Source organism: Hemibagrus wyckioides, linkage group LG18 (genome assembly GCF_019097595.1).
Source record: "Hemibagrus wyckioides isolate EC202008001 linkage group LG18, SWU_Hwy_1.0, whole genome shotgun sequence".
Taxonomy (NCBI): domain Eukaryota; kingdom Metazoa; phylum Chordata; class Actinopteri; order Siluriformes; family Bagridae; genus Hemibagrus; species Hemibagrus wyckioides.
In genome coordinates this window covers 3,146,974-3,173,101 of record NC_080727.1, presented here as the reverse complement: position 1 = coordinate 3,173,101, position 26,128 = coordinate 3,146,974, and the positions used below count along the sequence as shown (strand labels likewise).

Sequence of the window (26,128 nt, the reverse complement as noted above, 5' to 3'; positions counted from 1 at the left end):
TACACACTGCCACAGACCACAACATACTGCTACACACTGCTAAAGACCACAACATACTGCTACACACTGCAACACACTGCTACAGACCACAACATACTGCTACACACTGCCACAGACCACAACATACTGCTACACACTGCCACAGACCACAACATACTGCTACACACTGCTAAAGACCACAACATACTGCTACACACTGCAACACACTGCTACAGACCACAACATACTGCTACACACTGCTACAGACCACAACATACTGCTACACACTGCTACAGACCACAACATACTGCTACACACTGCTACAGACCACAACATACTGCTATACACTGCAACACACTGCTACAGACCACAACATACTGCTACACACTGCCACAGACCACAACATACTGCTACACACTGCTAAAGACCACAACATACTGCTACACACTGCTACAGACCACAACATACTGCTACACACTGCTACAGACCACAACATACTGCTACACACTGCTACACACTGCTACAGACCACAACATACTGCTACACACTGCAACACACTGCTACAGACCACAACATACTGCTACACACTGCTACAGACCACAACATACTGCTACACACTGCTACAGACCACAACATACTGCTACACACTGCTACAGACCACAACATACTGCTACACACTGCTACAGACCACAACACACTGCTACACACTGCTACAGACCACAACATACTGCTACACACTGCTACAGACCACAACATACTGCTACACACTGCTACAGACCACAACACACTGCAACACACTGCTACAGACCACAACATACTGCTACACACTGCTACAGACCACAACATACTGCTACACACTGCTACAGACCACAACATACTGCTACACACTGCTACACACTGCTACAGACCACAACATACTGCTACACACTGCAACACACTGCTACAGACCACAACATACTGCTACACACTGCTACAGACCACAACATACTGCTACACACTGCTACAGACCACAACATACTGCTACACACTGCTACAGACCACAACATACTGCTACACACTGCTACAGACCACAACACACTGCAACACACTGCTACAGACCACAACATACTGCTACACACTGCAACACACTGCTACAGACCACAACATACTGCTACACACTGCTACAGACCACAACATACTGCTACACACTGAAACACACTGCTACAGACCACAACATACTGCTACACACTGCAACACACTGCTACAGACCACAACATACTGCTACACACTGCTACAGACCACAACATACTGCTACACACTGCTACAGACCACAACATACTGCTACACACTGCTACAGACCACAACATACTGCTATACACTGCAACACACTGCTACAGACCACAACATACTGCTACAGACCACAACATACTGCTACACACTGCCACAGACCACAACATACTGCTACACACTGCTAAAGACCACAACATACTGCTACACACTGCAACACACTGCTACAGACCACAACATACTGCTACACACTGCTACAGACCACAACATACTGCTACACACTGCAACACACTGCTACAGACCACAACATACTGCAACACACTGCTACAGACCACAACATACTGCTACACACTGCTACAGACCACAACATACTGCTACACACTGCTACAGACCACAACATACTGCTACACACTGCAACACACTGCTACAGACCACAACATACTGCTATACACTGCAACACACTGCTACAGACCACAACATACTGCTACACACTGCTACAGACCACAACATACTGCTACACACTGCCACAGACCACAACATACTGCTACACACTGCTAAAGACCACAACATACTGCTACACACTGAAACACACTGCTACAGACCACAACATACTGCTACACACTGCTACAGACCACAACATACTGCTACACACTGCTACAGACCACAACATACTGCTACACACTGCAACACACTGCTACAGACCACAACATACTGCTACACACTGAAACACACTGCTACAGACCACAACATACTGCTACACACTGCAACACACTGCTACAGACCACAACATACTGCTACACACTGCTACAGACCACAACATACTGCTACACACTGTTACAGACCACAACATACTGCTACACACTGCAACACACTGCTACAGACCACAACATACTGCTACACACTGCAACACACTGCTACAGACCACAACATACTGCTACACACTGCTACAGACCACAACATACTGCTACACACTGAAACACACTGCTACAGACCACAACATACTGCTACACACTGCTACAGACCACAACATACTGCTACACACTGCTACAGACCACAACATACTGCTACACACTGCTATAGACCACAACATACTGCTACACACTGCTACAGACCACAACATACTGCTACACACTGCTACATACTGCTACAGACCACAACATACTGCTACACACTGCAACACACTGCTACAGACCACAACATACTGCTACACACTGCTACAGACCACAACATACTGCTACACACTGCTACAGACCACAACATACTGCTACACACTGCTACAGACCACAACATACTGCTACACACTGCAACACACTGCTACAGACCACAACATACTGCTACACACTGCAACACACTGCTATAGACCACAACATACTGCTACACACTGCAACACACTGCTACAGACCACAACATACTGCTACACACTGCAACACACTGCTACAGACCACAACATACTGCTACACACTGCTATAGACCACAACATACTGCTACACACTGCAACACACTGCTACAGACTACAACATACTGCTACACACTGCTATAGACCACAACATACTGCTACACACTGCAACACACTGCTACAGACTACAACATACTGCTACAGACCACAACATACTGCTACACACTGCAACACTGCTACAGACCACAACATACTGCTACACACTGCAACACACTGCTACAGACCACAACATACTGCTACACACTGCAACACACTGCTATAGACCACAACATACTGCTACACACTGCAACACACTGCTACAGACTACAACATACTGCTACAGACCACAACATACTGCTACACACTGCAACACACTGCTACAGACCACAACATACTGCTACACACTGCTACAGACCACAACATACTGCTACACACTGCAACACACTGCTACAGACCACAACATACTGCTACACACTGCAACACACTGCTACAGACCACAACATACTGCTACACACTGCAACACACTGCTACAGACCACAACATACTGCTACACACTGCTATAGACCACAACATACTGCTACACACTGCAACACACTGCTACAGACTACAACATACTGCTACACACTGCTATAGACCAAAACACACTGCTGCACACTGTTAGAGACAACAACATACTGCTCCACATTGCTACAGACCACAACATACTGCTACACACTGCTACACATCACTATGTACTGTCATTCACTGGTACACATTGTTATACACTGCTACACAGTTACACGCTGCTACACACTGTTTCACACCACTATGCACTGTTATATGCTTCTACACACTGTTACACACTGTTATGCACTGCTATGCTCCATTAGACACAGTTACACACTGCTACACACTGCTAAAGACCACAACATACTGCTACACACTGCAACACACTGCTACAGACCACAACATACTGCTACACACTGCTACAGACCACAACATACTGCTACACACTGCTACAGACCACAACATACTGCTACACACTGCTACAGACCACAACATACTGCTACACACTGCAACACACTGCTACAGACCACAACATACTGCTACACACTGCTACACATCACTATGTACTGTCATTCACTGGTACACATTGTTATACACAGTTACACGCTGCTACACGCTGTTTCACACCACTATGCACTGTTATATGCTTCTACACACTGTTACACACTGTTATGCACTGCTATGCTCCATTAGACACACTGCTACACACTGTTAAGCACTGCTACACACTGCTACACACTGTTATGCACTGCTACACACTGTTAAGCACTGCTACACACTGCTACACACTGTTAAGCACTGCTACACACTGCTACACACTGTTATGCACTGCTACACACTGTTATGCACTGCTATGCTCCATTAGACACAGTTACACACTGCTACACACTGTTACACACTGCTCTGTCCTACAGCACAGCTACATTGTTGCCACACTATTACATAATGCTTTATACTGCTACACACTGTTACACACTGCTATGTCCTACTACACACCGCTACACATTGTTACACACTATCACACACTAATTAACACAGTTGCACACAGTTATACACTGCTACACACTGTTACACACTGTTGTACACTGCTATGCTCCATTACACACACTGTTACACACTGCTAGACACTGCTATGGCCTACTACACACTACACTATGTACACTATGTGTTTGTGTGTGTGTGTGTGTATTGTCAGACATTAACATAGTGGAGCGTAAACGTTTGCACATCTTTCAAACGAACCCCAATCTGATGTTTAACGTGAGGCATAATAAAAGTCTCTCCTCACACAAAGAAATCATTTCATGTAAATATGAAATGTACAAAGCGGGTAAGACGTCTGTAAGAGTTGCATAACCAGGTTATATAATTTATTAACAGCTCCGACATGCACACACCTGAACCTGCACACAAGGACGGGAAATCAGGAATCCAAAAAAACCCAGCAGGAACAGGAGGGAGTGTGTTATTATTTTGAGTTAAGTGTATGATTCGGCACAATCATCTTCACTGCTGTTATCAAGCCATAAATCGGACGTGATACCGGCGCACCATTACACCAGACCGGATGGCCGCATGTCTGGACTTTACTCAACCAAAAACACACACTTTCCACCTCTGAACATTCCCCTCAGTCCGAAGTGTAAAAAAAAAGTGGAACAAAGCCAGGTCTGTTCACTGGTGTTTCCACAAAGCATCACTTCATTACCCAATCTCATTCTCTGTGCTCACTAGGTAAAGAATCAAACCCCTGGGGTGTGTGTGAGAGGAAAGTGTTCAGCAATGAGGTGGTGTGATGAAGCAGAGTTACTCTAACTAACCTGAAGGGGTTTATGTCCTTATCATGTGTCCTGTCCTGTTTTATTCGGCTTATAATTCAGAAATACGCTAACTATTTTGTGTAATTTATTTATTATATTTTTATTAAAAGTCATACTTTTGACCTGTGTACATAACACTGTTATATTCAATGCTGTGGATCTTCTGAGAAACACGTTAGCACCAACAGCAAAGGAGTTTCTTTTTATTTACTTTATCTCTGTTGTTTTAACACTGCTTTACGATCTATTGTGTTATATAATGTTTAGAGAATCTGCTATAATAGACCTAAAATATTACTTTAATTCAAATATAAAGTTTGGGATTTGTTCCAGGAGACCATGACTAGCTAAGTTAGCTAACCAGCTAGCAATACTAGCTCCACCTGTGGCAAGAACTTTTACAGGAATGTTTCAGTTCACTTGCAAGTTAGTAAGAACCCTTTTTTTTTTTGCTTAAAACATATTTTCAAGGAATAGAGAACATAAAAAATTCCTTTAAAAGTATTTGCTACTAGTGCAAGCAGCTAAACCTGATAAAGGAGACCCTGGTTAGCTAAGTTAGCAATAACCTTCTTTGCCTCACTACAAGCAAGCAAGTTTACTTTACATTTGTTTGTTTAGAAGGAAACTTGGCAAAAACTCTCTTTCTGAATACAGCAGATACTTAATATGGGCATCTGGTAATTTAGCGGATGTCTAAATGTGGATGTTTCCCTGATTTAGCAGATGCTAAAATCACACTTTAGCTGCCTTCGACGCTGAACAGGTAGCACCTTCATCTGATTTAGAACGGAGCATGTGAGTGTCTTTTTATACCTTGTTTACTCTGCTGTTTACGTTCTGCTGTAGCTGATAAAAATATCAACACGACTCTCCTGCTCATTTACACACACACACACACGCTTCTGCTGCTCCTGATATTAGACAACAAAACCCTGTTTTTCTTCTTTCACCACTGCCTTTTCATCATGTTGTGGCCTGATCTGTGCTCAGAAGTCTATAGTGGCACAATTTTCGTCATTATATAAAGCTCAGCCGTGTCGGCTCCCGATGCCATGCTGTGACCCGGCCCTGAAAAGCGACATATGTCAGATACAGACACTATTTTTGGACTGGCCAAGTGCCCTGAGGCTCTGCTGGACTTCTGTATGGGTCAAACAAATGCCTTTTCACTAGCTTGATCTTTGTTTATTTGTTTAGCAAAGAAAACAACATCCATCACATACAAGATTCTGACTGTCCTTTAAAAAAGTTAACAATTCACTCCAAATACAGGGTTAGGGTTAGTTAAATCACGTGACATTTTCTCAATTTTGTTATCTTCAGAAGTTTTTTTATGTTCTCCATAAAGCCTCAGAAGTGGTTTTCACAAGATTACACAGTCAGACGGAGACATATTTAGCTACACGGATAGCTACAGGCTCTAAAATCACACGCTATGCACCAAGGCCTGTATTTAAGTTCCGATGTTTTGTCAATATTTACATGGAGTCCGGTTTCATGCTTGTTTACGCATCATAGATCACCACCACCGAGGACACTAGTTTTTTCTTGAGGAGAAATAACAGACGATGAAAGACATGTTTTGACCATCTTTAAGCCTTGTATGTTACTCAGGTCAAATTGACCCATTTCATATATATATATATATATTTTTTTTTTTTTTTTTTTTTTCTCCCTAATGCTTTCAAAACCCCAAGAATGTCCAGGGACAATTTGACCCGAACAGTACCAGTACTAAAGGGTCTGAGGAGTTAACATAGCACAAACGTTAATACATGCACATGCCTTTCATTCTGAGAAAGAAATCAAGGGATAATAAATTGTAGATAAAGTATAATATGATGTAAAATAAAAGCAAGAAAGAATTTAAAAATTAATATAAATGAGAAAAGCTTTAAAATAAATAAGGATAACTGAAGTCTAGTATTATATATTTTAAAATACACTATATTGGAAAAGTTTTGGGACACCCCTCCAGATCACTGAATTCAGGTGTTGTTTTTTCAGGGGTTGGGCTCGGCTCCTTAGTTCCAGTGAAAGGAACTCTTAATGCTTCAGCTTCATACCAAGACATTTTCATGCTCCCAACTTTGTGGGAACAGTTTGGGGATGACCCCTTCCTGTTCCAACATGACTGTACACCAGTGACCAAAGCAAGGTCCATAAAGACATGGATGAGTGAGTTTGGTGTGGAGGAACTTGACTGGTTCTGACCTCAACCCTATAGAACATCTTTGGGATGAATTAGAGTGGAGACTGCAAGCCAGGTCTTCTCGTCCAACATCAGTGCCTGACCTCACAAATGTGCTTCTAGAGGAATGGTCAAAAATTCCCATAAACACACTCCTAAACCTTGTGGAAAGCCTTCCCAGAAGAGTTGAAGCTGTTATAGCTGCAAAGGGCGGGGGCCAACTCCATATTACATTCATGTGCATGTAAAGGCAGATGTCCCAAAACTTTTGGCAATATAGTGTATATTGCTGCATGAAGCCATAATTAGTTGAACATTTTTACTGCTGCTTAGCGATAGCTATCATTTAAATGAAAGTGGAAACAGATCCATTTATTCTATTTAGCTCTATTTATTCATGTGTATGCAAAGACGCGAATCAGCTCTGCAAGCCAAGCGAGCCAGAAACACTGCCATGTCTCCCCCCCTCCTTTTTTTAAAGCTATTCCGTTTATATCTGACCACATCTGAGCTGCCGCTGCTTTAAGCACCTCTCTGGTCGTTCAACTCCATGTGAATGTGAAACAAGCTGCCACTGTCTATGACCTTTTCCTTAATGCAGCCAGTTTGCTTCACATTATCAGCTTATGCACCGTGTCCATGTGCAGCGTTCTCTGCAGTAGCTATTCACTATTATAATGCATTGCTTTTTTCTGAGGCACATAGCTAAAAGAATCACAACAAACTCACTGACCTTTTTCAGAATCAGGTTTTTAAATGAATTCTAATATATTTATGATACATAAACGATGACTGATTTCACTGGACAAAAATGAACAGCAAAAAATAACCAAAACCACACTGACAGCATTTACACTATATTGCCAAAGGTTTTGGGACATCTGTCTTTACATGCACATGAATGTAATATGGTGTTGACCTGCACTTTGCAGCTATAACAGCTTCAACTCTTCTGGGAAGGCTTTCCACAAGGTTTGGGAGTGAGTTTACGGGAATTTTTGACCATTCCTCTAGAAGTACATTTGTGATGTTGGACGAGAAGGCCTGGCTCTCAGTCTCCGCTCTAATTCATCCCAAAGGTGTTCTATCAGGTTGAGGTCAGGACTCTGTGCAGGACAGTCAAGTTCCTCCATACCAAACTCACTCATCCATGTGTTTATGGACCTTGCTTTGTGCACTGGTGTGCAGTCATGTTGGAACAGGAAGTTTGGGATCCCCAAACTGTTCCCACAAAGTTGGGAGCATGAAATTGTCCAAAATGTCTTGGTATGAAGCTGAAGCATTAAGAGTTCCTTTCACTGGAAGTAAGAGACCGAGCCCAACCCCTGAATTCAATGATTTGGAGGGGTGTCCCAAAACTTTTGGCAATATAGTGTATATAATCCAGCTTGGTGAATAAGAGCCCTGTAACACTTATTTCAACAGTGTTAGTGTTTAAAAGGTGTTAATTCAAGACATTTCTTGGTAACATGCCTGTTTTTTTGTCTAATTCGATCTAATTAAGAGGCTGTGAGTTTACAGCTACTACAGCAAAAGTGATAACGCACTAACTTGCCTTGGAGACGTTCTACATCATTAAGTGTATCTATAAATGGATAAAGAAAAAAGTCTGGTGTATGTTAATTCAGAAAAATTGACCTTGTTGGCAACATGCTGTGGAGTTAGTGAGGAGTAAAACACTCCATGTTGTGTTGTTAACCCAAAAATAATCACCTCTGCACCTGGAACAGTAACTCCGCTTCATCACAGCATCTTGTTGTTACTAATTTGCTATAACAGCAACATCTGACTCCTTTCCTAATTCTGAAACTGGTTTTACATACAACACCTGTATACTTACACATATATAAGCATGTAAAATACACTACTGAGATGCCATCTGTAACTATTTGACACCGGACACTCTACTTCCTTACAGTGGTGCATTTTCAGTACTCCTGGTCAGGGTCACGGCAGATCCGGGACCTCTCCTAGGAACGTAGGGTGCGATCCAGAAGTACATCCTGAATTGGATGCTGCTTTATCACAGGGTAACACACACCCACATTCACACACTTATTCACACCTAGCGGCAATTTTAGGAATGCCGGCATGATTTGGGAGGTGGGATGAAACCGGAGAAGCTAGAGGAAGTCCACAGGGACATGAGGAGAACAAGAGACAATAACCCTGGCTCAGGATTGAACCAGGGACCACTGTACTCTCAGATAACATCGAGAATAGTTTTTAAAGGTACATTAGGTATGGGGATGTGGTAGCTAAGTGTTTAAGGTGTTGGATTACTGATCAGAAGGTTGTGAGTTCAAACCCCAAGTCCACCAAGCTACCACTGGCGAAGCCCTTAACCCTCAATTGCTCAGCTGTATAAAATGAGCTTAAATGTTAGTTGCTCTCGATAAGGGTGTCAAGTCATTTCAGAGGGTTTGACCTTGATTCCCACCTTGGTGATGTTAACGTAGCTCCGCCTCCAGAATCTATGAAAATCCAAGTATTCCACACTGCAAAGTCAGTTATCCGAATAATGACTTAACACACTTTTGCCTTAATCCATTCATGTTTTTCTTGTTCTATGTATCTTATTAGCAACTTTAAGAATGAGCAAGAGTACATTTATGCTAAATTTTAGTTGATAATTTATGCTAATTTCAGCTGACAGACCCGTAGACCAGCTAGCTAGCTAACTGACAGTAATGATTTGTATGATTTGTTCGGGTTAAAAGTGCTTCAGGTGAAAGTGGCTTTGCTTCTTATTTTTAATAATATTCATCTGATGAGCGTTCATATATTGAGTCAGAAGTTATATTCCTAAAAAATGATATGGTTTCTCATGTCTGCTGAAAATATCGCTAACTCTACTGTAGTAACCATTTAAGTGGAATATTACACACACACACACACGTGAGGATTACTAAATATCAGCGCTCTTGGAACGCCGCTCAGATTGTCCAGTCAAATGAGTGGACTTGATGTATATAATCAGGTGTAAGGTACTGTCAACTAAAAACGCAAGAAGCCACGCCCCCAAATGCACAAGCCATGGTGGTACACTACGTACAGATTTCAACCGGATACAACGTAGCATCCGGGTACTTTTCGGCTACTAGTTGATAAATGACACACATTCATCATCCTGCAGTGCTGCTCGGAGGATGTGATTTGGGACGCACCCGCAAAACCGCTCAGATTGAACACCTAAACCTCTTCTCACCTGGTTTAAAGGACTCGAGAGGCCCTGGCAGGAGTGTTAGGGGGTGGATTACAAGTCCAAAGATTCAGGAAAGAAAAATACAAATAAACATAGTACATACCCCATTTTGTCAGACTGAGCTCTGGAAGCAGCTGGTTTGTTGTAGTTTGTCGGCTGTCCGTTTGCGTGTCTCTCACTCCGACATGCCACGCAAAGCACCGCAAAAACTCCGTGAGGCTTTTTTATCTTCACCGCTAATCCGTACAGACGTGTGAGGGCATGATGGCGAGAGAAAGCGAGCTCTCTTTCGCAATGTGCATTCTCACCACTCTCAGCCAGCACACAATCTCTCCCTCCCTCCCTCTCTTTCTATTAAAAAAACACGTTAATTATAACACTACTATTACTAATATAAAAAATGTTCTCCTCCAGCAATAAAATCAGATTAAGATAAGGCCGGGCAGCAGCTTTTATGTCCGCGCGCGCGACGCTTGCTTCGGGTTTTTTTACTCCTCTTTATCTCCAAAAAATATGACCAGTGTCCACATCCACACTCTTATTACACGCAGTCCATCCTGGCCGAGGAAAAATACATGTACCTCGGGTGCTCATTCATCCATTTACACGATTTTCGAGGTGCCCTGTGTTCGCCCCGTTGCCTGGTTACAGCTCTCCGGTGGAAAAAAAAAATCCCCAAGCAGCGCATATTAGTGATTCACCCGACTGAGTCGATTCCTTCGAAGTGAATTGAACCAGAGGGAATTCATTCATTTGATTCACTGACTCGTAAAAATACGGTTATGTTTTAGTGATGCAAAATACAAAATGAAGTAGTTTTATTTTTATTTTAATTATTAAACACTGTTTTATTTTTATTTTTATTATTAAACACAAATATATGCACTTTTCTTTAAAAAATACCTCTTTAAAGGTGCAGTGTTAGACTTTTATCGAATACTATTAATAATTTGAATAAGCTAATACAGTGTAGCGCGTGCTTAAAAAACAACAACAACAACAACAACAACAACAACAAATAAACAACATGTGTGAACATTTCTGGAAAGTTTTCTAATGAAAAATGTCTATGTGTGTGTATATATATAAATTCCTAATAATGTTGCCAAATGAATCAGATGGGTTGCCAGATTTAAACGACTATTTTTCACCATCTACTAAGAAATGAGAAATAAACAAAATGAAAATATTAAACCATAAGTATTAAAAAATACATATATCTCTAGGAGCAAAGATATTTCCAGGTGTAATTCTTGTAAAAAGTTTATAAAAGTTATTAAAACTTGTTTAAAAAATACACAGCTAATTGGTCTACTGATGTTGATATTTTTCAAGCATAATTTATTATCGCTATTATTAGTTATATTTCATGATGTCGCGAGCTTCACACGTTTCTGAGCTAGGTATTATAACTTTTTAGACATTTTAATTATAATTAATAATATAAGGAAGATGTCTCTCACGTATCGACACCGATTTATTTTCCTTTAATTTGATAAATTGATCACAGCTATTATTTTTCATATTTACCTTTTTAAATTTTATTTATTGCAGTATTATAGATTTAGATGAACTTAATAAATTTCATATAACACATATAAACCTAATTACTTACAGGAATAAATTGTATTAATTGTGATCTGATTTGCAATTAATTGCTCAATTCTGGACGAACTACACGGTTATACTGTACATTTACAATTATTGGACGCCATCTTGTGGACATTAGCTGAAGTGCATCAACAATTAAATAACAGGATGTTCATTCGCATATTTACACATTTATCTGTAAAATAAAATGCAAAAAAAAGATTAACATGAAGAAACAGAGAGAGCGCTTGAATTGAAATATTGAAAATAACAGTATTTATTTATTTATTTATCTATAAATGCACTTTTAAAAATGATAAACTGCAAAATGAACAAATAGGAATTTCTTTATTAAAATACACTGATGGGATTATTTCTTACAAAAAATTTTGCTTTTGATTCCTTAAAAGAGGTTTTATTATGTGTATAATCCAGCATCAGATAAACACATACACACACACACACATACACACACACACGGTGAGAGCTTTTGCTGTGTCCTGGTTTCTTGCTCTTCTTCAGTTACACATACACATAACTCAGACGATAGGCTTAAACAGGTGACACCATGAGCCTGGAGCTCGACCCGGGCCCCCTGCTTGGAGCTTCAGTATCCAATAGCAAGTTCTATCTCTATTAAAAAATTACCACACGCTGAAGTGTTGATCTTTAATAACTGACTAAACACATATGATCCAACCTTCAGCTGCCAAAATGTACACTTGTTTGGCAAGAGTGAAGTAAACTTTCTACATCTGTGACGGTAATCTGTTGTTGTTTTTTTGTCATAAACACCAGTGCATTTGATAGTGTAGGTCGAGTTTAGATATGGAGAACAGGGATGAGTGATGCAATATGTACAGAAAGGGTTTGAGTTACAGCTTTCAAGGTCATGTCGCAGCTACCAGACAGTGTTATTGGAAGGTTCAGCGACATGTTCTATAGCTTGGCTGGAAAATAATCAACGATGCAACCCGAGACAAAACAGAGTTACTCTTTCTACCTGACATTGATTATTTTCCAATCACAACATGTCCAAAAGTCTGTTATTCTTCTTATACCATAACGATCTGATGCAGAATAAAAAATCTCACGAAGAAGCAGCATGGTTCTGATGATATCCTCATCATGGCACCTGTTAGTGGGTGGGATATATTAGACAGCAAGTGTCCTCAAAGTTGATGTTAGAAGCAGGAAAAATGGACAAGCGTAAGGATTTGAGCGAGTTTGACGAAGGGCCAAATTGTGATGGCTAGACCACTGGATCAGAGCATCTCCAAAACTGCAGCTCTTGTGGGGTGTTCCCGGTCTGCAGTGGTCAGTATCTATCTAAAGTGGTCCAAGGAAGGAACAGTAGTGGACCGGCGACAGAGTCATGGGCGGCCGAGGCTCATTAATGACCGTGATGAGTGAAGGCTGGCCCGTGTGATCCGATCCAACAGATGAGCTACTGTTGCTCAAATTGCTGAAGAAGTTAATGCTGGTTCTGATAGAAAGGTGTCAGAACACACAGTGCATGATGGGTCAGGGCTGTTTTGGAAGCAAAAGGTGGACCTTTTTTAAACACAATATTAGGCAGGTGGTCATAATGTTATGCCTGGTGGTAATTCAATACTGTTTATCTGTGTAGCACGTGTCTCACATTTTGTGCTAAAAAAAAAAAAATAAGTCCAGAATAGTGATGTAGCTTATCACAGATTCTGTTAAGTAATAGACACAATATTTCCTGTGTTAAGACCGTGCCTCTGAAACCTCAGCTAGCTAGGCAGTATATTTTTAGCTCCATTAAAGAAAGTTTCTGAGATACTAAGATCAGAGATTAAGAATAGCCTGCTGTCGACTGCTGTCACATAGATAAAAGTTGAAGAAAAAAAAATCTTTTCATGTACAAGGTTATCAGTACAAGATTTCACATGAAGGCATCAGTTTTACAGATGGCTCTGGTGGTGAGCCAAGAACATGCCTATTTGTCTATTTAGAGATAATGCTGAGCAAGAGAGAGAGAGAGAGAGAGAGAGAGAGATCTCCCTGCTGGCAATGAGACGAGCCTAGGAACGTATAGGTCTGTGAAGAGCTCCTGAAGTTCTTGAGACGGGACGTAAAACAAACAAGAAACGAAAATGGATTTGACGGAAAAAAACGACCTGGATAACCAGATGACTATATTACAAAGTTCAGCGATGGACGAGGAAGAGGAGGAGGAGGAGGGTCAGGATATAAACGACGAAGTCCAGGATTTGAGTAACAGGTAATTGTGTAAAAAATTTGCAAATGATTTTACAGACTAAAATCTAAGATAAAATTGTTTCTATATGATATGAATGTAAATATTTTCAGACATTTTTCATTGAATTATTAATCCAGCAAAGCTCACATAAATACTACGTTCTTAATATCCATTTAGTTCCTGTTTGTATTTTCTTCTGTGCTTGTTTTATTCATACTACAAGATCTACCACATTGTGGTGAAAGTCAAAACCTCTGATCCGGTGATCCTGAAGGATTTCCTATCGGCCATGCTGAAAATCTCAACCATTTGAAGACTATATAACTGAGATGTCACTGAAGCGCTTGGCTCCTCTAAACGTAGATAACGAGTGAATGCTTGAAGCTTTAAAGAATGATATCATTTGCAATAATATGAGTCAGGAACATCTTTCACTTCTCATTGTCTGTGATTTAATTATTGGTTCAGTTGAATAAACTGATGAGTCGATTGATTTCTTCCAGTCTGAGAGAAATCGTCCAAGAAGAGATAGTGAAGCCCAAACTTCAGTGCCTGATGATGGATCCGGCTTTCTCAATGGTTACCCTACAGAACGAGGACAGCGGGATCCTCTGGGAGACGGCGTCTAGCAGCTGCTCCACACCCTGGGCTTCGGAAATCAGTTCCCCAGCCCCGGATCTCCGCTACAGCCTTGTTCCGAGATGTCCGACCGGTCCGGGTTCGGAAACGGCTGGAAAGATCACCTTTATAATGGACGAGGATCATATGATCAGGAGGAAGAAAAAGAAGCGTAATAAAGAGCATGAGAAGCTACCGATGATAGCAGACGAAGCGGGAGGAGAACCTGATAGACCTGCCATGGTGGAGGTCTCTGTTCCCAATGTGACGGTCGAGAAAGAAAAAGAAGATGAACGGAAAGACTCGAAAGAAGCAAGAAAGCAACGTTTGTTCTGTCTAGTTTCTGAGGGATCAGAGATTCTGAATATTGTTGTGCCCCCCAAGGTGTCCACAGTGGATGAGGAGGAGAGCAAAGGACTGGAGGATAACTTGTCTTACCTTGAAGAGACACCTGTTATCAAAGCCAGTGAGATCCCTGAAGAACCCGAAGCATCTGAGGAGACAGAAAATCTGGAACAGCTTCAAGCTCCAGTCCAGGAGGTAACTTTACCCTCACTGATCAAGCCAACACGAAAAGAAGGTACATGTGAGGACTACTTTGAGAAATTCACGCTCTTAGACCATCAGGCACCATCGGGAGGTCCTACAGTAAACGAGAACCAAGAGCCTGAGATCGACTCAGAGCAAGACCTTTATCTGGGCAAAGATAATGCCATGGATAGAAATCCAGTTCCAGAAATTTTAGACGATTCTGCATCAGTTAATGGACTGGAGATCACCAGCGAGCATGTGGATGAGGTATTTTATGGAGGTGGATCAGATCCAGACTTTCAAAACACAACAAAGAGGGCCGGTAAAGAGGAGGAGCAGCCAAAATCATCCTTAAAGAAAAGTGGAAGTGCTCTGTTCGGTAGCCAAGAGTCAATCCTTACTCCGATTTATCTGCCTGAGGGACCTCAGAAGATCATCGATCTAGTCCTGTTGGAGGAACCGAAGGCCATGGCATTTATGTACTCAGATTTGTATGCGGAAGCTCTAGGGAGCAGGATGAAGCAAGAAGATACAGAGAGCGTGACTTCAGAAAAGTCCTTCCACAGCCAGGAGTCTGACCTCGAAGACAGAGGCTACTTGGAGAAATTTGTGCTTAAAGATGAAACTCCAGTGACTCTGATGGATCCATTACATGATGACTGTAAAAGAGACGACATTAGGATGTGGTCACATGATGCATTTGGCTTTACTCGACATGACAAGGATGACACTCCTGGAGCGCTGGATGATGTGGATGAAATCACAGATTTCTTCAGGAATAGCGCTAGCTCTTCTCCATGCGAACCTCTCCAGATATCTGAGGTGGAACCGGAAGAAACAAGAACGGACACTAAGGTTCGGCGTGTGGTTTTCCGAGACGAAGTACAGGAAACTGAAGAAGACACAGACATTGCAGAAGCATTTTTAAAACTGGACACTGGCATGGAGGAAAGCTCGAAAACTGCAGACTACAAATCACTCATTACTGAATATGCTGCCAAGACATGTGCGGCCTCACTGAGCAAGTCCGAAAAAACAAAGCTTTCCTCCAAAGCTAAACCTCCCAAACATGCAAACATCCCAGTCCATGTTCCTCAAACTGTGAAACCCATCACACCGCGTTACAAACCCTTCCTGGAGCTGACTCCATTACTTCCAGTAGAGCTGCCTGAGGAAGCCGGACAGAAAGAAAGCGATAATGTTTCTTCATCCGCCGCCGTTAAAGGAGAAGAGGCCTCAGTTGAAACCCAGGACTATGGGCAAATCAGCCAGCAGGAGGCTAAAAAGTCTGCCCTCGTACCTCAGCAATGCACATCCACAGGAATAGAGGATACCGACAGGTCCGGCTTTACTAGGGCGGAAAACAAGAAAACGAGTCAGTTGGATCTCCTATATGATGATGTCGAGCCGGATAATGAGACTGTAGATATTCCGGCATCATAAGTTAAAAATTCATGCTAGGAGCTATATAAAAACCCTGATCTGTATATGTTCACCAGGACACTGCTGTAAATATTTCAATAACCTTTCACTCTACATGGATCGTGCAAGTCTTTTATACAAGATCTGCAAAATAAATAAACCTGAGAATATCATTAAAGAGATTTACAAATTTGCAAAATGCCTTTTCTGTTAATCTGGAATGAATACAGACAGATTTCATTTCCATTCTGGTCAGTTCGTCAGGTTTTATTTTAAAAAAAAAGATATACACACAATATACAAACAAATATACACACACTGGTCAATTTTTAAATACATGAAAAAATGGCATCTTGTCTAAAATGCACCTTACAGATACTGTATATTTGATATTATACACTCTCATATATACATATAAATATCTCACTGAGGACACTACTCTCAGTCTGTATGTGCAAATGGAGTGATGTTTCAGTGTGAATATTTAAAAACAAGAGGATTAATAATTCACACTTTTTCAACAAACAAACCAACAAACAAACTTCTTCTTTTTCTTCTACTCATTATTATTATTATTACATTGGCTAAAATTAATTAAGTAAAATAAAAGTAATTATTATTTTAACTAATATTTATTATTATTATTATTATTATTATTATTATTATTATTATTATTATTATGCACAGCATTACATTAGCTAAAAGTAATTATTAATTATAATTATAATTAAAAGTAATTATAAAATGATATATTATTATTATTATTATTATTATTATTATTATTATTTATTATACTAATATTATATAATCATAATGTTATAATAAATTAACAACAACAACAACAACAATAATAATAATAATAATAATAATAATAATAATAATAATAATAATAATAATAATTATTATTATTATTATTATTATTATTACACTGGCTAAAAGTAATTGTTAATTATTATTTTAATTATAATTAAAAGTAATTATTTCCAATTATTATAAAAGTATTATTTTAAATAATATTTATTATTAGTAGTAGTAGTAGTAGTAGTAGTAGAAGTATTATGCACAGCATTACATTGGCAAAAGTAATTATTCATTATAATTTTATTATACTATACTATAAATTCATTATAATTTAAATATAATAATAATAGTATTATTATTATTATTATTATTATTAATAATAATAATAATAATAATAATAATAATAATAATAACAACAACAACAATACTACTACTACTACTACCACCACTACTACTACTACTACTAATAATAATAATAATAATAGGTCCTTTTTAGACTTTTTAATCAATATAATGCTGCATTTCTCTTTTTAATTTTAAAATGGCGTCTTATCTAAAAACATCACAATTATAATATGAAATGTAGCCAAGTGATGAAACGTAGCCACGTGACAATTGTGCTACAGTGGTACGAAGGCGTTCAAGTGCGTTCCAAATGACCGTTACTTTAGATTCCTACATAGGGAGCCTTCAGAGGGAGGAGGGCATAGTCATGATCATTTCAAAATGAATCTAAGCCAGGAGACTTGGCGGACTTCTCTGTGAGCCTGTTTCACTGGCCAATCCAAGCAAAAGGGGCGGGATTTTGTAAATGAGTTGAATCACAAATCAGCGCATAGTGCACTACGTAGGGCGTGTTATCCACATCGTTTTACGCTCTACATAGTGCAGCTAGGTAGGCACTAAGGGGGCTATGTTGCTCGTGTTTTATAGGCTCGTGAAGTGCGCGTGCTCAGTGGCGGGGTTTTTTTTCTTCTGTCACGTGGTTCCTTCTAGCCAATCAGACGAGCCAAATCTCATTTTAATCGCGCATTCAAAATTTTTCCTTTTTTTTTTTCTTCCTTCCAGAAAGCGCTCGCGCGACAGGGCGAGAACATTCCATCGGAAAAAGAGAGAGAAAACATTCCGAACTTTAGCTTTAGCTAAAGGTGATTAGTTTGTTTACCGCACGCGCCATGGCTCATAAACAAATCTACTACTCTGATAAATACAACGACGACCTCTACGAGTACAGGTAATGTGAGAAACAGCGGTAAGGGAAAGTTGGAAAAATCTGTGCTTGGTGTTTAAAAGTGATTAAAACTAACACACGGGATAGCTAAACATTAGCTGTCCGTTATTAACCAACACGAACAACTAGGTTAATATCATTAACTAACTAACGGTTAAAGTCTGACATCAGGTAACGGGTGTTTATTAAACTTTCTTTCTACTGAGGTGCGGAATAACTCTTACTTTCCTTAGGAAGTGAGAAAAAGGTAATCTAACAGGCTCGGGAAAATATGTTCTCTAGTTAAACAAGTTTATTTGTAGTTAAATATCGTTTAGTTTGAGGTTGAAGTTGTGACACTGCCTTTGAGCTGAATGAAGATTAGCAACATGCTAAAGGGCCGAGACGCGTCACGAGGCCACCTGAAGTGAAGCTGCACAAATCTACTGAGCGATTTGACCGAAAATATCGTACCGCGATACTGAAAGGAACTTCTCTCTTCGATAACAGACTGCCAGCAGAACTGTCAGTAGTTTGAGAAGTCAGAATTTTCACATAGCAAGTCCGTGTTTAGAGAGATAGAGATAGAGAGATAGATAGATAGATAGATAGATAGATAGATAGATAGATAGATAGATAGATAATTCCAGATATCCAGCAGCAATAGAGACAGTAACACAAAGGCAGGTTGTAGATTGCACACTGTATATCTTTATATATATATATATATATATATATATATATATATATATATATATATATATATATATATATATATATATATATATATAATGTCAGTATACACAGGGTAATGTGATAACTGACCAGAAGTCATAAAATCGACAGCTTAAGATCATTTCGAAAGGTCAGAAGTCAAAAGTTTTGAGAAAAGTGAGAATTTTAATGTCAGACGTTTGAGATAATAAATCAGGATTTTGAGACGGTCAAATAAGTAAAAACCTGAGATAGTCAGGAATTTGAGATAATAGATTCTAAGTCAGAATTTCTAGATAGTGTCTCAGACAGTTGTGTCCTGTGTTGACCTACAGGATCGTTGTCATCAACAGCACACATGTACGCTCTTCCTAACGGATCAGACCAGGAAATATCCGATCCAGGATGATCCCAAGTCTGTATTTTCTTGGTGTACACATTTGTATTTGAACTGTGGGATGCACATGAGATGTAAAAGACCTGTTTAAAATAACCGTTTCAGATCTGTTAAACCTTTTGCATAGGAGCCTCGCATTTTACTAACAGCATAAAAACATGCCAAAAGAGGAGTCTCCGCCGGTTTAATAAAAACATCAGGTGAGTCGTTCAAGACGTGCATCTGGAGTCTGAAGTCTAATCAGTGTGTCCGATCATTAAATTAGTAGGCTTAAATTCAATACCACATGTTATTTAACCTAGACTTTGTTTGCTCTGAATAATTCAGCTTTTAACATTTGTGGTCTTTTTCTATGCCAGGCATGTCGTTTTGCCACGAGAGCTGGCTAAGCAAGTGCCCAAGTCCCACCTGATGTCTGAGGACGAGTGGAGGAGGCTTGGCGTCCAGCAGTCTCTTGGATGGGTGCATTACATGATTCACGAACCTGGTCAGTATGGCCCTGTCGGTGCAGTATGAGCTCCATAGAAGTCGGCATTGAGTCTAAATTGTTTGATATAACTCGTACACTCCATATCACGTTGGGTGGACGTTTGACCATGATGCCCAGATGTGCTTGTTCAGACTTATTCCCACTTTCTGAACAAGCACATCTGGGGGGGGCTCTTCTGTCTTCTGAGCTCATCTCCAGTGAAATGATTTACCTTCAGATAATGAATATAAGGTATAATATACACTGGTCAGGCATAACATTGTGACCACTGAGAGGTGAAGTGAATAAGTATGATGATCTCATCATAGCACCTGTTAGTGGGTGGGATATATTAGGCAGCAAGTGGACAGTTTGTCCTCAAAGTTGATGTTAGAAGCAAGAAAAATGGACAAGCGTAAGGATTTGAGCGAGTTTGACAAGGAGCGAATTGTGAAGGTTAGACGACTGGATCAGAGCATCTCCAAAACTGCAGCTCTTGTGGGGTGTTCCTGGTCTGCAGTGGTCAGTATCTATCAAAAGTGGTCCAAGGAAGGAACAGTGGTGAACCGGCGATAGGGTCATGGGTGGCCGAAGCTCATTGATGCACGTGGGGAGTGAAGGCTGGCCCGTGTGATCCGATCCAACAGACGAGATACTGTTGCTCAAATTGCTGAAGAAGTTAATGCTGGTTCTGATAGAAAGGTATCAGAATACACAGTGCAGGACGGGTCAGGGCTGTTTTGGCAGCAAAAGGGGGAATGGCACAATATTAGGCAGGTGGTCGTAATGTTATGCCTGATTGGTGTAAATTGTTCTGTCATGTCTGAATCATCAGCTCTTCCCATCAAACTACATATGCCTTTATGTTGCACTGGTTTTACTTGATGAGGAAGTTTATGCTGGCATAACTTAATTATTCATTTTTATTCAAAAAGTCACTTCCTGTTTGTTTGTTTGTTTTTTTCTTCTTTTCCCCTGTCCTTCCAGAACCTCACATCCTGTTATTTCGAAGGCCTCTTCCAAAGTAGCAGTGACCGTGAGACCCTGTGATTCTCTGGAGCCTTCCTGCGGATTATTCTGGTATTCAGTGAATACTTGCGACCTTTAAGATTACAACCTCCTGTGCATTTAGCTGGATTTTTTACAGCGCCTACGCTCAGAGAATCAAGCCCATGCTAAACCATGTTTCACTGTTCAGGATATTTTTTAAACAAGGCGTCTTAAATATTTTTCGATAATGATTCTGCCCGGTAAAAATGATCAGTATTGCTCTTTGCTACGTCTTTAGCATCCGTATCATAGAAGTCATCTTTCTGTGACCGAAGTTGAGAGAGAACGCGTTTTTCTTTTTCCTCCACAGCTTTTTAGTTAGCTTGTATTTCTAGTACTGAGTCTGGATGAGGAGCACATTCACCAGGTTTTGTGAATAATACTTTAAGAAAGGCAATCAAAGAAAGTGTACGCTAGTCCTTGTCTTATATCAATTGATTTGACTTATGAAGAGTCAGGTTCTTGATTTGATTACCAAGCAAAGCACTGCGATGTGGAGAGAACTAACGCTGGGGAATAAAACCACAGATTTTTGTTTGTTTGTTTTTTATTAAAGGTAAAATAGCCACAAATGCCTAAACTGCTGTAATGTTGTCTGGATTAAACTGTAAACGTTGACGTTTCTGTATGAAGTGTTGTACACGGAGATCGCGAGGAGCGAGGTTTTGCTGTAAACGTGCCTTGAAGTGCAAAGTAAAGTTAATTTTAAGGAAAATGTTGACATTCAGTAATGGAAAATGACTGCATTTTATGTCGTCAAGATGAGGGGAAAAATGACCATTGTGAAGCCAGCATGTCTTGTACAATCTAATAATAAATATAATTCCTTTTTCATATTGAATATTTTATGTAAGAAAATCTATGGGTTTTTAGTTTTTTAATTCCTAATTAATCTAATTCCTTGTTTCAGCAGAAGATGGCGCTGTGGTGCCACTGATGATATTTACAGTGCTGGATTTTCTGAAAGCCTTGACCAGCCTCTGCTTTACCTTTTATTAATTAATTCACTCACTTGGAGGGAAATAACCCAAGTTATATTTTTCCTCAATCAGAGCCTCAGATTTTCTTGTTCTTGGCTGAGAGGTGTGGAACATGGTGGTGGTCTTACTCGTGTAGGCCATCCACCATGAGATGCTTTTCTGTCTTCCATGTGTGTAAAGCCTGGTTATTTCATAGAGTATCTAGTTTTCCCCATTTTCCTTCGCTCCAATTTCAGTGCCACTGACAGTAAAATTAGCAGAGGACAAATTTGTCCATTTTTATTGGACAAACTCCTAAGCTAGATCAGCAACATTTCAAAATGGCGGCACAAAAATCCATCTTCATAGTACAAGTTTGCAAAAATGTAAAATCTGAAAAAGGAGAAGTCAAAAATACATACATATCTCAAAGTCTAGCTGTGAATGAGCTTTAGGGGGCAGAAGGGGGGGTCATTCAGATATACATCGATCAGGCATTACATTCTGAGCAGTGACCGGAGAAGTGAATAAGACTGATCTTATCATGGCACCTGTTAATGGGTGGGATATATTAGGCAGCAAGTGAACATTTTGTCTTCAGAGTTGATGTTAGAAGCAGGAAAAATGAAATTGAAAGTTTGACGAAGGGCCAAATTGTGATGGCTAGACCACTGGATCAGAGCATCTCCAAAACTGCAGCTCTTGTGGGGTGTTCCCGGTCTGCAGTGGTCAGTATCTATCAAAAGTATCCTGTAAGTTACAGGACTTAAAGGATCTGCTGCTAACATCTTGGTCCCAGATACCACACCACACCTTCAAGTGGAGTCCATGCCTCAACGGGTCAGCGCTGTTTTGGCAGCAAAAAGGGGACCGACACAGCATTAAGCAGGTGGTCATAATGTTATGCCTGATTGTTGTATATTAAGGTTTAACATGAGCCCATGTTCAGCAGGTTTATGTGAAGAGGACAGAGGGTGTGTGTGAGTTTAATAGAGAGTGGTTTGATATAATGAAGTGAGGATAGAAAAATTACACAATTTCACCTTTAAACCGCCTCCATCAACCACGATAGGTTCGGGGTCTGACGTTTTGAATTGAAAATGGAAAAGTACTTCTTTAATGTATGTTTAGGTAAAGAAGAGCTTGGTTTTAATAAAAATGCCAACTCTAAATGAGACCTGAGTATTAATGGCCCAGTATAAAGCATTTTCAATGTCCAGTTTATTAAGTACATTCATTTAGCAGGACAGTCATAACACTGAAAAATCTATATTGACCCTGCTTCAGTCAACAATAGAGCAATAGTAAATATTTGTAGATTTGTAGTGATGAATAAGTTTAAAAACATGAATATAAAATGTACATGAAATGCAGGGAAAGTACTTTTTGGATCAATGCTAGCAATATCTTAGACCAGAGGTTTATACAGTAGTCCTAAGTGGCTGATATTTTAAGTTTTCATGAAACTCTTATTATAAATTTTCTTAGAGAAAAAGGGCATCAAACACATCTTTTAAAGATGTAGCCGTGTGTCTCCAGGGCGTTACGTCCATCATAGCTTTACCTAAAGAGTACAGAAAGTACTTTAAGATACAAAATGTGTTTCTCTTGTTAGTGGTGTTTAAGTGCCAAAGTCTGAAGATAATTAAATGCTGATTGTTCTGAATTCATGTTGGATATGAATTTTGGGACATAATATATGTAGTCTTATATTGCAAATGTATCTAAGACCAGCTAGGAGGATGAATGCTTTTTATCATAACTGCAGTTCCCCTTACAGGCAGAAGAGGGCTCTACCTTACAACTTTCCCAATTGTGATAATCCTTTAATAATTCACACAGAAATACAAAAAAAAACCTAAAAAATTCCTAAACACACTCTGTCTCTCAGATGCCTTTTTTGTGTTTTACTTTACAAGCAAATTTAAAACCTCAAGCAGCTTTCGACCCAAACTGATCTCTGCGTCGTGGCCTGAAACCATGTGACTTTCTTTTCTCCGTCATTTCAAATGTCTGGCTTTCTGAAAACACCAGAAACAGCCTGAAGAGAGGAGAGAGGACATGCTGGATTTGTCCTGGCTGAGTGAAGAGCACACACTCCGACTCACGACAGTGTGGAAACTCGTCCAGAGATAATAGAACTCGTTCAGAGTACACCTTGTCCATCACAGCCTTCCTGTTGACACACACACACACACACACACTTTCATGTTTCTTCATGCTTTGTGTATTGTCTGGCTCTTTCATTATTTACTGTTGTATTTTTTTTCCACCCTCTTTACTTCTCTCCCTTAAGAGAGGCTTTAAAAGGAAAGAAAACACACACAAAATGGCATGCGCTATGATTTCTGGCGGGAAGAAATAACCTCTAATGTATCTACAATTCAAGAGCATGATAATTGGGGATAAGTGGGACCCTGATTTGACAACGTTGCCTCGACACTGGATAAAATCATTCTCTGACCTTTTTCCTCACCTCAGTGTTTCTTCCTTCAAGACTCACTCTATGAGACTGTAGCCGATTAATAATTTAGAGCTTTTCGCTCAGCTGAAAGCCTGGTAAGATGGCATGCGAATGCAGAAGCCACGTCCGATCTCTCTTCCCATTTTCTCAAGCAGAATAATGCAACACAACAACCACATAGACTCATGACAGACATGACAAACAGGTTGTGTGTTGAAATGGCAAAACACTGCAGAGCTCTTATTTTCAGTCCAGTTGATACTCTGGTGAAGGTTGTGGTACTTAGTTGTGTGTGTGTGTGTGTACCTACCCAGATTTTCTTCCAGTTATAAAATTGTCTCTCATGCTCGTTCAGGGCGGCTCTCCACTGGTTCAGCTCTTCAGACACAGTGTCTGCTTCATCTGTGAAAATCAACACAACAGATTCTACAGATCTGTGTACCCTGGTCTGAGAAAACCTGTTCGCTCAAAAATCTTGTCTATACTTTTATTATAAATTTACTTCAACTTGAAGACTAAATGAAAGATATCTTGCTTTATTTCTATTATAGCTTCAGTGTATTTGAGGAACTCTTGAGGTCAGATATCTTCTGATTGACTAAGAACCACCTTCTGATAACCAGAACCGAGCCTGGAATGACCACTTGTCAACTTTACAGAACATGGTATTAGCAGTCTTTACGTTTTTGCTTCATTTGTATTAATATAATATACGAGTACATTATGTTAATAAACTGTATGTGCATTATATTGAGTATAATAGAGAATATAGTGTAGAGTGTATGATACAGAGCAAGGTTTCAAGTGTAGTGAAGTATCATAATGAGTAGAATGGAGTCTGGTCAAATGTAGAGTATTGTAATAAGTATAGTAGAGACTGATATAGAGTCTGACTGAAGTGTGTTATAACAAGTACAGAAGAATCTGATTCAATGTAGAGTATAGAGCAGAGGTTTTCAAACCCTGGGTCGGGACCCTCGGGTGGGTCGCGAGACTTAAAAGAAAAAAGGGTCGCCAATGTGATTTATGGAAAATGTTCTGAAATTAATAAAATTTTAATAATAAAACAACAAGAATAATGACAACTATGAATAAAAACACACTTAAAAACTGCGATGATGCAAAGACTTTAGTAGAGTTATATTAGTAGCCCATCTTTCATTTATTTTATATGAGCAGGCCAAAGTACCATTTATGATTTTTTATGAAAGTAAATTATCTTCATTCTGGA

At 39.8% G+C, this 26,128-nt stretch overlaps 4 protein-coding genes across 5 annotated transcripts in view; 2 read left to right on the top strand and 2 right to left on the bottom strand.

The window, feature by feature from the left end:
• The window catches only part of LOC131369131 (homer protein homolog 1), a 34,220-nt gene extending 23,084 nt beyond the window's left edge, over positions 1–11,136 (bottom strand). The window contains exon 1 of the mRNA XM_058415595.1: positions 10,549–11,136. Within this exon, the coding sequence (XP_058271578.1) occupies positions 10,549–10,553 (5 nt within the window). The 5' untranslated portion in view covers positions 10,554–11,136. The remainder of the gene's footprint in view (positions 1–10,548) is intronic.
• Positions 11,137–13,856: 2,720 nt separating this feature from the next.
• Positions 13,857–17,022, top strand: si:ch1073-398f15.1 (cardiomyopathy-associated protein 5). Its single transcript, XM_058414991.1, has 2 exons — positions 13,857–14,283; positions 14,766–17,022. The coding sequence occupies exons 1-2, from the start codon at positions 14,156–14,158 to the stop codon at positions 16,852–16,854; spliced, it is 2,217 nt and encodes a 738-aa protein (XP_058270974.1). The 5' UTR covers positions 13,857–14,155; the 3' UTR covers positions 16,855–17,022.
• A 1,659-nt stretch (positions 17,023–18,681) lies between these two features.
• On the top strand, positions 18,682–22,315 carry zgc:86839 (Cyclin-dependent kinases regulatory subunit 2-like). The gene is made up of 3 exons (XM_058414845.1): positions 18,682–18,868; positions 20,315–20,442; positions 21,412–22,315. The coding sequence occupies exons 1-3, from the start codon at positions 18,810–18,812 to the stop codon at positions 21,450–21,452; spliced, it is 228 nt and encodes a 75-aa protein (XP_058270828.1). The 5' UTR covers positions 18,682–18,809; the 3' UTR covers positions 21,453–22,315.
• Positions 22,316–23,354: 1,039 nt separating this feature from the next.
• The window catches only part of sema4d (sema domain, immunoglobulin domain (Ig), transmembrane domain (TM) and short cytoplasmic domain, (semaphorin) 4D), a 58,825-nt gene continuing 56,051 nt past the window's right edge, over positions 23,355–26,128 (bottom strand). Inside the window, exons 20-21 of one of the 2 annotated variants that reach the window (XM_058414836.1) lie at positions 25,208–25,299; positions 23,355–24,609 (exon numbers count right to left, since the gene is read on the bottom strand). In XM_058414836.1, the coding sequence (XP_058270819.1) occupies positions 24,580–24,609; positions 25,208–25,299 (122 nt within the window). In that variant the 3' untranslated portion in view covers positions 23,355–24,579. The remainder of the gene's footprint in view (positions 24,610–25,207; positions 25,300–26,128) is intronic. The other variant, XM_058414844.1, reaches the window with a different exon arrangement.